The 12,792-nt window shown below is 44.2% G+C and overlaps 1 protein-coding gene across 6 annotated transcripts in view; it reads right to left on the reverse strand.

Moving 5' to 3' along the window:
* The window catches only part of LOC123770518 (homer protein homolog 2), a 292,519-nt gene that overhangs the window by 123,515 nt on the left and 156,212 nt on the right, over positions 1-12,792 (reverse strand). For all 6 annotated transcript variants that reach the window (XM_069324488.1, XM_069324489.1, XM_069324487.1 and 3 more), the window contains one exon: positions 7,856-8,012. In XM_069324488.1, the coding sequence (XP_069180589.1) occupies positions 7,856-8,012 (157 nt within the window). The remainder of the gene's footprint in view (positions 1-7,855; positions 8,013-12,792) is intronic.

Genomic DNA, 12,792 nt, shown 5'->3' on the forward strand with positions numbered 1-12,792 from the left:
AGACCAATTGTACAGGTAGTACATGCACAAGGGGACACGGGTTGAAACTTAATACTCAAATGGGATCCAGAGACATTAGAAAGAACTATTTCAGTATCAGAGTAGGTAACAAATGGAATGTACTGGGCAGTGATGTGGTGGAGGCAGACTCCATACACAGTTTCAAATGTAGATATGATAGAGCCCAATATGCTCAGAAATCTGTACACCAGTTGACTGACGGTTGAAAGGCGGGACCAAAGAACCAGCGCTCAATCTTCACAAGCACAATCAGGCGAGTACGTGCATACTAGTCTCATAATCCACCTCTGTCACACTAACTAACTTACATTGTATAAAACATACTGTACATTTCATTTACTCGGATCATCAGTGATTTGAAATCAGGACTCAAAAGCACAAGATCGTTGTCCTACCTACCAGGCCAAGGATGCTCACAATAAAGAAGAGTCTTTGTAGTACCTAAATGAGACTTTTAAGCTTTCCCCGGAGCATCATTAAGGTATCTGGCAGTACTGTTCACATCTTTCCTTTATGAGAGCATCCATGGCCTGGTCACTATGGGAATGGTCTTATATTTTGAGGCCAAAGTTTGAATTTCTGATGGTCCGAGTAAGTTAAATGCTATTATCCAGGCTAGTGTGGAATGCATCTTATACACAAAGAAATCACACTACCGTGATACATAACAATGAGAGAATCAATTAATGCAGTGCAGTGACCTGAACCATCAATCTGAGTGTTCCCAGCCGTGCACCTTACTCTGTACCACAACATACCTTACCTTAAAGTTACCTTGCTGTGATTCCAAGGAATAACTTCCCAGTGGCCTCCGACATTTGAATCACAGCCTGGTTGATCAGGTCTACTTTGGAAGCATTTGTTGAGTTCTCTTTTGAACACTGAGAGGTTGACCAATTATGCACCTTACGTATAAAAGGGGAGTGTTGAGCAGCCTCTGATGTTGATAAGAGTTCTTTCTCAGTACTGTATACCCATTGCACCTCTGCTTTTCAACAGAGTTATTTTGCACTTACTGCCATGTCTCCTGGTCTCATGTGATGTTATATATGTAAGTAGATTTGGAACTAGCCACTCTAATATTTTCCAAGTGTAATTCTTCTTCTTCATCGCAATACGTGCAGTTTGCATGAAGGTATATCCTCCCGATGACTGCATGAGTGGTAATGTAGAAAGATGCATATATGACAATGCACAACAACACATCAATGGTCACGACGTGCCAGAGTCAAGAAGATAATGACACTGTCAAGGCGGGCGAGGATAAAGGCAAAGTAAACAAGAGGAAAGGAACGTAGGATGCGAATAAAGAAAACAGAAGGCGAACGCAAAGCGTCGCCGCAGTAAAGAAAGCGAGGGGACGGAAGCAAGAGACGAAGGGTGGGGGTCAAAGGATGTGAAGGAGGCAAGTGCGAATGTGAAGAAGGGTTATCTTGAGGTTATCTTGAGATGATTTTGGGGCTTTAGTGTCCCCGAGGCCCAGTCCTCGACCAGGCCTCCACCCCCAGGAAGCAGCCCGTGACAGCTGACTAACACCCAGGTACCTATTTTACTACTAGGTAACAGGGTCATAGGGGTGAAAGAAACTCTGCCCACTGTTTCTCGCCGGTGCCCGGGATCGAACCCGGGACCACAGGATCACAAGTCCAGTGTGCTGTCCGCTCAGCCAACCGGCTCCCTGGTCGGCTGATCCCAGGGTAGAGAAAGTCAAGACAGAACAGGCGAGGTTAGGACAGGGCAAGGTACGTAGATGGCATCTGGAACCTCAAGACTGGGACGCTAATGCATCGGACTCTGCAGAAGAGCCAGCAGGACAACAGGAGGAAGACCTAGGAAGGGTGTGAGGACAAGTCGTGGGAGAACGTGGTGTAAGAAGCCTATCAGGCAAGGTGGCAAGGTGCATGGAAATCGGGAAGACGGAGGATTGCTTCCGCTTAGTACTGGGGGGGGGGGGCAGAAATGTGCAGCAAGGCAGCCTGGGGAGAGATACAGGGAAGGCTCGCCAAAGAGTTCCAAAGGGCGTTGTCCAGTATCGATTCAAACGCATTGGAGATAGCAGAGGCAGCTGCGGGAGGATGGACGGACTGCAGAAAGAATTTAGTGACGAGGCAGACCTGCACCATCTCGAGTGCATCCATAACACGAGTGACAGAAGCATCAACAAGATCGGGACTCAGTTGAATGGCGGGTAGGAGAGAAGAAGTGTCAGGGGCAAAAGAAACGTCAGTGACAAATGGGTCAGGCACTGGCAAAGGCGGCAGCGCAGGGGAAAGTGGCGGGTGACAAGGAACTGGGGCAGGATGAGGCAAAGCACGATGGGAGGGCGGAGTGACGACGGGAAGAGCCTTAGTGAGTGCTGCAACATAGGAAGGACACTGCTTGAAAGTGATGGCATGATCACCACCACAGTTGGGGCAACAGAGCTTGTCAGACTCAGTCACGAGTGAAATGGAAACCAGAGCATTTGCCACAATGGACATCATTGGTGCAGCCATGGGAGGTATGTTGAAAACCCTTACAATGAAAGCACTGAGTGGGACGGGGGAACGTACACCTCCAATTTATGGAGGAAGCCATTAATCCAAACCTGATCAAGGGGTAAGGGAGTCAAGAAAAGTAAGGAGGGCAGTGCCGGTATCACACAGGTCGCCATCAATTCTACGCATAAATTTCTTGACACCAAAGACCGGAATGTCAGTTTCCTGCAGTTGCGCCTTGATGTCCTCCGCACTAATGTCAACAACATGCAGGACCACATATCGTACCAAATGATCACCCAGAAGCGTATAACAACGGACTTTGTAACCACAGATATCAGCAATGTTCGAAAGCATCAAGTCACTGGAGGAAACGTGGTCCACAGCAATCAAGTTGCTTCGTTTATTCGGCTTGAAATCGTGCACCTTGATCTTAAAGAATTCGTGAACGGTTTGATAGAAAAGACTGTCTGCCCTACTATTTCCAAAAATACTGCGATCAGCGGGCGTATCAGCATCAAAGGTGATGATGAACGTACGTAGGCCAGGAGAACTCATCCAACCGGGAGGAACTGGAGGGCATGGAGACAGAGGTTGCGGGAGTCACAGGGCACTGCAGGACGCAGGCGATGTTTCACCTCCAATCTATTAGCCTTACTATGATGTTTACTGTCCAAAAAAACACCCTCAGGATCCCCCTCCAAAACCAGGAGAACATAGTGACTGGAATGCGTGCTAAGGGACAATGGGTCCTGAAAACCCTAAAAGGTATCGGAAATGTCCACGGGACAAAACGCTGCGCGAACCACCATCCGTCGCCATGGTCGGTCGGCAAGTCCAAGTGTAATTCACCATGTCTCTCTATAGCTTGTACTCTAGTGAATATAGATTCAAACATTTTAATCATTCCCAATAATTTGGATGTATTATTAAGTGGATTTTCGCAGCAAAGGTTCTTTGCATGTTCTCCAGGTCAACAGTTTCTCCAGCTGAGAATGGGGCTATTAGTGTGCAACAATATTCTATCCTAGACAGCACTAGTGTCATTAAAAGTATCATTGGTATGGTATCTCTTATTTGAAAGGTACTTGTTATTCAATTTGCAATTTTTCATGCAGTTATGACAGCTATTTTATTATGTTCTTTAAAGGAAAGGTTTTCCGACATTACTCCAAGATCCTTTACATTGCTCTTTCGTTCTATAATATGATTTAAATACATTTTATATGTGCTTTCTGCTTTTATTTTTTGTTTTCCATAGCGCAGGAACTAGAACTTGTCTTCATTAAACATAACATTATTTTCTTTCCTTTCAAAGACCTGATTTACATTAGATTGAAGGTTTGCTGTGTATTCTATGTTGTCTACTGTCAACAAAATCCTAGTGTCATCTGCAAAGGATGAAGCAGTACAATAGTTTGTGTCCTTGTTTATGTTCGATATGAGAAAGTATACAGTGATACCTCGGTTTACAAATGTCCCTCTTTACGATTTTTTCGGGTTACGAGCCCAATTTCTTTGTAAAATCTGAATCGGGTTACGAACTTTACCTCAGGAAACGAAGTTTGTTGATACACATATGGCCAACCTTGGGCATGGTGATATGGTGACTGCGCCTCAGTTTACCAGTATCTCTCGCCTAGTGACAATTGCGCCTGAATTCTTTGTAAAGAATTTCAGTGTTTTTTGTATTTTTGGGTTATTTGAACATAAAAGTTATTATTATTTATCTTGCCATGGGTCCCAAGGAAAGCCAGTGCTAAGGTTCAATCCTTAAATTGTTGCCTGAATGTGTTCCAGAACTAGACTTTGAGGGCTTTGAGCCTGAACCTGAAGTGCCTATTGTTGAGGAAATTGTTACTCTGGGCCGGAAATTGGGCTTGGAGTTGGATGGTGCTGATGTGGAGGAGTTGGTGGAGGAACACAGCGAAGAACTGACCATCGAAGAACTTCTAGCCCTTCACAAGGAGCAGCAACAAGAGGGAGCTGAGGAAGTGTCTGCTGGTTGATACCTGGTTGATGGGGTTCTGGGAGTTGTTCTACTCCCCAAGCCCAGCCCAAGACCAGACTTGACTTGTGAGTTTGGTCCACCAGGCTGTTGCTTGGAGTGGCCCGCAGGCCCACATACCCACCACAGCCTGGTTGGTCCGGCACTCCTTGGAGGAATAAATCTAGTTTCCTCTTGAAGATGTCCACGGTTGTTCCGGCAATATTTCTTACGCTTGCTGGGAGGATGTTGAACAACCGCAGACCTTTGATGTTTATACAGTGTACTCTGATTGTGCCTATGGCACCCCTGCTCTTCACTGGTTCTATTGTGCATTTTCTTCCATATCGTTCACTCCAGTATGTTGTTATTTACTGTGTAGATTTGGGACCTGGCCCTCCAGTATCTTTCACGTGAATATTATTTGATATCTCTCGTCTTCTTTCTAGAGAGTACATTTGGAGAGCTTTGAGACAATCCCAATAATTTAGGTGCTTTATTGCGTCTATGTGTGCCGTATATGTTCTCTGTATACCCTCTATTTCAGCAATCTCTCCTGCTCTGAAGGGGGAAGCGAGTACTGAGCAGTACTCAAGACGGGACAGCACAAGTGATTTGAAGAGTACAACCATTGTGATGGGATCCCTGGATTTAAAAGTTTTCATAATCCATCCGATCATTTTTCTGGCTGATGCAATATTTGCTTTGTTATGCTCCCTAAACGTTAGGTTGTCAGACATCATTATTCTCAAATCCTTTACATGTTGCTTTCCTACTATGGGCAAATTTGATTATGTTTCGTACCCTGTATTATGTTTAAGGTCCTCATTTTTACCGTACCTGAGTACATGGAATTTATCACTGTTAAAGATCAGGTTATTTTCTGTTGCCTAGTCAAAAATTTGATTAATGTCTGCATGAAGTTTTTCAATGTCTTCAGCCAAGGTAATTTTCATGCTGATTTTTGTGTCATTTGCAAAGGATGATACAAAGCTGTGACTTGTATTTTTGTCTATATATGATATGAGAATAACGAAAAGCAGTGCAGCAAGGACTGTACCCTGAGGTACAGAGCTTTTAACTGCGCTCAGACTCGATTTTATGTGATTGACTGTTACTCGTTGTGTCCTGTTTGACAGAAAACTGAGTATCCAGCGTCCTACTATACCGGTTATTCCCCATCGACCTCATTTTGTCTGCTATCACTCCATGGTCACATTTATCGAATGCCTTTGCGAAATCCGCGTATACCACATCAGCATTCTGTTTTTCTTCTAATGCCTCAGTGACTTTGTCGTAATGGTCAAGTAGCTGTGAGAGGCACGATCTTCCCGCTCGAAATCCATGTTGGCCTGGGTTGTGAAGGTAATTGGTCTCCATGAAACTGATGACCTGACTCCTAATCACTTTCTCAAATACAGTACTTTTATGATGTGCGATGTTAGTGCAACTGGTCTATAATTCTTTGCCAATGATTTGCTCCCTCCCTTGTGTAGAGGGACTATGTCTGCTAATTTAAGTGCATCTGGTATCTCCCCCGTGTCTAAGCTCTTCCTCCACGCTATACTGAGTGCCTGTGCAACCGGCACCATGCATTTCTTTATAAATATTGAATTCCATGAATCTGGACCTGGAGCTGAGTGCATGGCAGTGCATGGGGAAGAGGAGACAGTGCAGAATGTCCCTTCCTCAACAATTAGAAAGTGGTGTAGACTATGGGAAGAAATGCAAACTTTTGTTTAAACGACTCACCAGGAGCAAACTGTAGTAGGATGTGGCAATAACCTTTTTAATGACAATGTGATGCCTCACTACAGACAAGTGTAACAACGAAGGGAAAACAAATGGATAGATTTTTAGTGAGAAAATCAAGCAGTGAGCCACAAGCAGGTCCTTGTAGTATGCAGGCAAAACGTGCCAGAGAGAGTACCCCAGAGAAGTCCTCACTGCCAGATATTATAATGGAAGAGGACTCCCCTATCAAACACTAACACATCTCCTCCTCCCCCCCCCCCCCTCCTCACCGTCTTCCATACGCCAACAAGTCATCAGTAAAGGTAAGCAATAACTTGTACATACTTTAGTACTGAAGATTTGAGTGAATTAGGTATAAGATTGACTTTGAAGTTAATTTTTGGAGAATGTGGAACAGATTAATTCAATTTACATTACAGTATTTCTTATGGGAAAATTTACTTCAGTTTACAAATTTTCGGCTAACAAACTGTCTCTGGGAATGGATTAAATTTGTATGCCGAGGTACCACTATATACTGGAGCATGCACAGTACCCCTTGAGGATTGAGCTTTTCATGAGGGATGATCTGGATTTTACTTTGCTCGCTATTACACACTGGGTTTTGTCAGATAATTGAAGATCCATCTTCCTATTTTCCCAATAATTCCTTTTCAACGCATTTATCGAAGGCGTTTGTGAAATCTGAGTACATCAGCATTTTGCTTGTCTTTCATTGCATCTACCTGAAGTATATCTGGAGAGGGTTTTGGACATTCTTCTACTCCCCGAGCCCAGCTTGGGGCCAGGCCAGGGATCTAAGAACATGTCATAGTGGTCTAGCATTTGTCAAGAGCAAAATCATCTAGTTCTGAACCCGTGTTGTATAGGGTTATGTAGTTGCTGCGACTCAATATTATGTAACATTACAGCTTGTATAACTTATAGCATGTGGTGGTACAGTGGTAAGATGCATGGCTGGGAGTGCCCAGGTCACTGGGTTAATTCACTGCATTGCTCCAATTGATTTTCTTATGCATTTTATACACTTATAATACTAAATTGTGTATTATAAGTGTATAAAACCCATATTTTATACATATAAAATGTGTACTGTATATACAAGTACAGTATTTAATATAATAATTCATTGTGTCGGCAGACAGGAAGCCACAGTGTATTCATACACGTTAAGCTTTTATCGAAAGACAGAGAACTCCCGAAACGCTCTACAGGTATGCTCCTGAAATCCTATTGCTCGTGCTATTGCTACCTCATACAACACATATATGCCTGGGAAAATACCTAGAATAAGTTCTGAGAGTTCTATTCTTCCAAGCCAGACCAGGCTTGACTGTTAGTAACATGGGCTTGCAGGCTGCTGCTGGAGCAGCCTGAAGGCACACTTATTCATTACAACCGGTTGGGGAGTAGAAGAACTCCCAGAACCCCATTAAGCAGGTATCAAGCAGGTAACCTGGATAGTCCCCTCACTTCATGCACCATACGCTCTCATGTTTATCAACACCTCCACTTTTACCACAGTCCTCATCATAGCCTCATGCACAATCCACACTAGAGTCCAGACCACAGACTGGACTGTGGTCGGGAGAGAGACGAGTGAGGGAGGTCGTACCTTGGTGCCCTCGACAGAGATAATACGATAGAGCTGCCTGGTGGAGTCGTAGAAGAAGGAGACAGAGACAGCGGAAGATGAGGCCGGGATCCACGACCTCTTGGTCTTGGGATCGATGTGGAAGACGTGCGCCTTGCACGAGAATATGGGTTGCTCCCTGCAACAAATAAATTACACAATTAGTAATCATAAATGCCATTTTTATCACACCAACTTTTAACAAAAACATATGTTAGTTTATGAGGAGTAATATGTGTAGATTATACAAGAATAAATCGCATAGTGATATCAAAACCCACAGACCAAAATACAAATACATATTATAACCCACCCAACATATACAAGTTCCAGGTTCTCGGGTATGGTGGAAACAAAGAACTTAATGGAAACACAGAATACAAGAAACAGACATTATCATACAAGAAAAACAACATGTAAAAGATCTGGAAATAATGAAAATAATAATGAGCACAGGCTCTGGTAATGAGTTCATAACTGTGAGGCTGACCCCTTGCAGTGTTCAAGAGAAAACTTGATAAACACCTCCAAAGAATACCTGATCAACCAGGCTGTGATTCATATGTCAATCTGCAAACAGCCGCATCCAACAGTCTGGTTTGACCAGTCCAGCAATCGGGAGGCCTGGTCGGGGACCGGGCTGCGGGGACATTGAGCCCCGAAATCATCGCAAGGTAACCGCAATGATAAGGTATTTAAGATCAGGAAGAGAAAGTGGAATATGTGGGAGGGATAAATGGAACAGACTGTGTACCATTTACTCACAAAAATACCGGCAACAGAGGATGAATGAATGTTTGACTGAAAATGCAGGGAATATCATTTCGAACCAAGAAAGCCGTAGAATTAGGGATCCCAGCAAAACCTGAAGGGGAAGAGAGAAAGGAATAGCCACAGATGTGACCAAGACGAGTGCCAAGCAGCAACTTCTGGAGACCCCACACAAACGATGAAAACTTGAGTTTATGTAAAATTACATGAACTCCAGAAGCTGGAGTTCATGTAAATTGGCATAAAACCATGTATATTTAATAGAAGAATTAACATAGTCAAGAACAGAAAGAACAGTAAAAAAAAAAAGAGAATGAGAACATTAAGGCAAAGAAAAACACAGCATATTAGGGAGGAATCAGAAGCAAGTTCAGTGAATTCAGTGTGTGGGGCCCGATAGGTAAATCCAGCAAATATGGCAAAGTCAAGAGAGTAGCAGGAAGTTGACTAGGCGAACCAACAAAGTTTGGTAATGGAGGAGACCCTGTGGAGGGGGAATTGAAGAAATGGAGATGAGGGAGGGCAGAATCTGCAGGAAGCTCTGGATCAAGGACAGCACCAGAGGAAGAACTCAAGGGATACAGGAATTTCCACAGCAAGGTCAGCTGACTCCACCACCAAGATGAGAGGAGATGCAGGGACAGAATTGGAGGTGGAGATTGGAGGATGGAATGAAGCCTTCTTAGCCACTGGGCAGGAAGGAGAGGAACCAGGTTTACATTTTTGACTGAGAGACACAAGCGTGCCAGTAGCAATTTAATGTGTGATGGCCTCCATTGTCTCAGGCAGAGGGAGAGAACGAGAGCGGACAACACAAAGACGGCTGGAGGAGGATGGATGTCGGCCTGGATTGCCAATTGTCAGGGAGGACCAAAGGACAGAGGGAAATGCTGAGAAGAAAGATAAGGACTCAAGGTGAAGGAGGTTACAGTGGATAGAGAAGAGGGAGGAGGGGGAAGAGGGTACACAAATATGACAGGCAGGAGAAGATTGGGAAGGAAGGGGTGTAAACACATGTCTGTGGTCCAGGAAGAACATCTTTGACTGTAGATTGCAGATGAATAGAAGAAGGGGAGCTGGTGGAGGTGTCGGGGTTTAAGGCTTGTTAAATAGTTGTGGGACTGAAGATGGGAAGAGTGTGATGGAATGCACGAGCATAAGTCATGTCACAGAAAGTTTAGACATTGGACCTGGAATCTTGCCTAGAGGAAAGATATACAGTACGATCATTATGTTCTAAGTTGAGGATGGCTTCTTCAAATTTATAGTGTCTGCATGTGGGAGAGAAAGCAGGATAGGCTTCACAGCAGTTGATGCAGCGAGCTTGGGGAGTAGAGCATTCTGTCTTGGACCCTTATCAGGGTCTTCACACAAGGAAAAAAGGGGCACCTTGCAGGACCTTGCTCAAATTTCCAAAATCTATTGCAGAAGCATGAAGAGGGCATGTATTCCAAACTAGAACATCTGGCACTGGCAAGAAAATATGGAAGACAGAAGGGTCCTATTATCAAAGGTAATCTCAACTACTAAAAGGGGCTGACGATCTCGAGGGGAACGGGGGGTTGAATGTTTCAATCTGGAGAATAGAATGGTCCCGAGCCTCGAGGATACATTTAATATACTCATGGTGGTCTTTGATGTCTCTATCTCCAGTTGCAACATAGTGTGTAAAAATGATTGCCAATGCTGGCATTTAATTGGGCATTTTTAGACCCAAACTGGGGTCTCACCAATGCAGGACAACATAGCTAGGTTATCTTGAGGTTATCTTGAGATGATTTCGGGGCTTAATGTTCCCGCGGCCTGGTCCTCAACCAGGCCTCCACCCCCAGAAAGCAGCCCGTAGCAACTGTCTAACTCCCAGGTATCTATTTACTGCTTGGTAACAGGGGCATCAGGGTGAAAGAAACATTTTGCCCATTTGTCTCCGCCTCCACCAGGGATCGAACCTGGAACCTCAGGACTACGAATCCAAAGCGCTGTCCACCCAGCTGTCAGGCACCTGGCTCATGGCTGCCTCCTGAGAAGGGGCCACACCTACATAGGTGCCACTCTATGTGGGGTTAAAAGTAACATAGGTATCTGAAGGGTATCTACTTGTCTCGACTGACGAGCTTTCGCTCGATTAACGAGCAAACCACACGATGCTTCCTAGCATTCCCGCTGATTCTCAGACGCCTCTGACGACAGTGTTGTTGTTGTTTCGCAAGATGAGCATTTCACATGACGAGCTCGGTGCCAGAATGGATTAAATTCGTTAATCGAGGCGCCAATGTACTTAGGCCACAGGTCAGTCCAAACAAATCATGGAATATAACAGTGTTGGAAGGACATGTGCGAGTTCGTGTGTGGTGCCACACTCCTCCCATTAAGGAAGGTGGGTGAATGACAAAGTTGTAATGACTAAAGATGAAGCCACTCCAGGTGAAAAGATGGTCACTACTGGGGGCTTGGAGCTCAACCCTACCAAAGAAGTGGGAAGGAAATGGTGAGAGTCAGTTGGGAGAGCCAATGAAGAAGCCTGGTCTGGGCCAAACATAGCTGGGACTACGGAGTTCTATCTTCCATCACTGGCTGACTCGGAGGCCTGGTCAGCCACCACAACGAGCCTGTGTTAGAGAAGTCAGTTCAGTTTCCATATAGCATAATTTTCAAAAGTTTGGGTCCCAGAGCCAAGGGATACCACCTACTAGGGCAGCAAGGGAGGCTGAGCACTGGCCAGTGCACGAAGGGCTGTGTCATCCCAAATGGAGCCCCTCCTTTTAAACAGGGAAGTCTTACTGTATCGTGTATTCTCCCACACTAGTGCAAAGACCAATTTCTCCCTCTCAACCCATTGTGCACACCCAATCATCCTCCAAGTGCAGCCCTTCACAGGCAATACTTCTAGTGGTGATCTGTTGACCCAAACAACACCCCTACATTAGGTGGTAATTTAGTTTGTGTAATTTATCACTTACAATGCTCAGAGATGGGTAGGAGAGGCAGAGGCAATCCCACCAGCCTCAGAGAGTCATACGTGATCTCCCTCACCACAACAAGGTAAAACTCTTGAGGGGGGTTAATGTTTACATAAATGCTCGACGAATCCTGTTCCTGGTTACACAAAACAGTTGCATATTTTATGTTTCTGGTTAATCATAACAGGTGCATTTTTTATTGAATGGCAAATGAATGGCTGGGGTTGCAATGCATCCTATACAAATGAGTACATATAGGAACAGTTGAGAATATGTACATATTGGCAGTACATATAGTGAGTGCTGAGTACTGTGTATGTACATATTGGCCGTATATATAGTGAATATACAGTATATGTACATAATGGTAGTACATACAGTGACAGTTACTTAAGTACTTATCAAAAGAAGGCAACTAACTAGGAAGACTATATAGATAGTGACTTGAGTGCATTTACATAATGAAAGTACAGTACAACCAATCACTGTTGAGTGTATGTTACCTTGGTATGGTTCAGAGGTTCAACTTCCTCGTACCACTGTCTTTGACCAGGCCTCCTGGTAGCTGGACTGGTCAATCAGGTTGTTGCATGTGGTTCCTCGCAGTCTGATGTGTTAATCACAGACTGGTTGATCAAGTATCCTTTGAAGGTGTTTATCAAGTTCTCTCTTGAACACTTGTGAGGGGTCGGACAGTTATGCCCCTTATGTGTAGTGGAAGTGTGTTGAACAGTCTCAGGCCTCTGATGTTGATAGAGATCTCTTTCAGAATACCTATTGCACCTCTGCTTTTCAACTGGGGTATTTTGCACATTTTGCCATGCCTTCTGGTCTCATGTGGTGTTATTTCTGTGTGCATATTTGGAACCAGTCCCTCTAATACTTTCCAATCGTAGATAATCATGCATCTTCTGCCTGTGCTCAGAAAAAACAGATATAAACTTTCTAAGTGGTCGCAATAATTTAAACATTTCATCAAGTGGATTCAGACAGTAAAAAAAACCTTTGCACGTTCTCTAGGTCAGCAATTTCTCTGGATCTGAATGGGGCTGTTAGTGTGAAACAATATTCCACCCTAGAGAGCACTAGCGTCTTTAAAACAGTCATTGATATGGCTTCTCTTGTTTGGAAAGGTCTTGTTATCCAAGAGATATATTTCTTGTAGTTTGACGGCTACTTTATTGTGTT

The sequence above is a fragment of the Procambarus clarkii genome, chromosome 14, assembly GCF_040958095.1.
Source record: "Procambarus clarkii isolate CNS0578487 chromosome 14, FALCON_Pclarkii_2.0, whole genome shotgun sequence".
Classification (NCBI taxonomy): domain Eukaryota; kingdom Metazoa; phylum Arthropoda; class Malacostraca; order Decapoda; family Cambaridae; genus Procambarus; species Procambarus clarkii.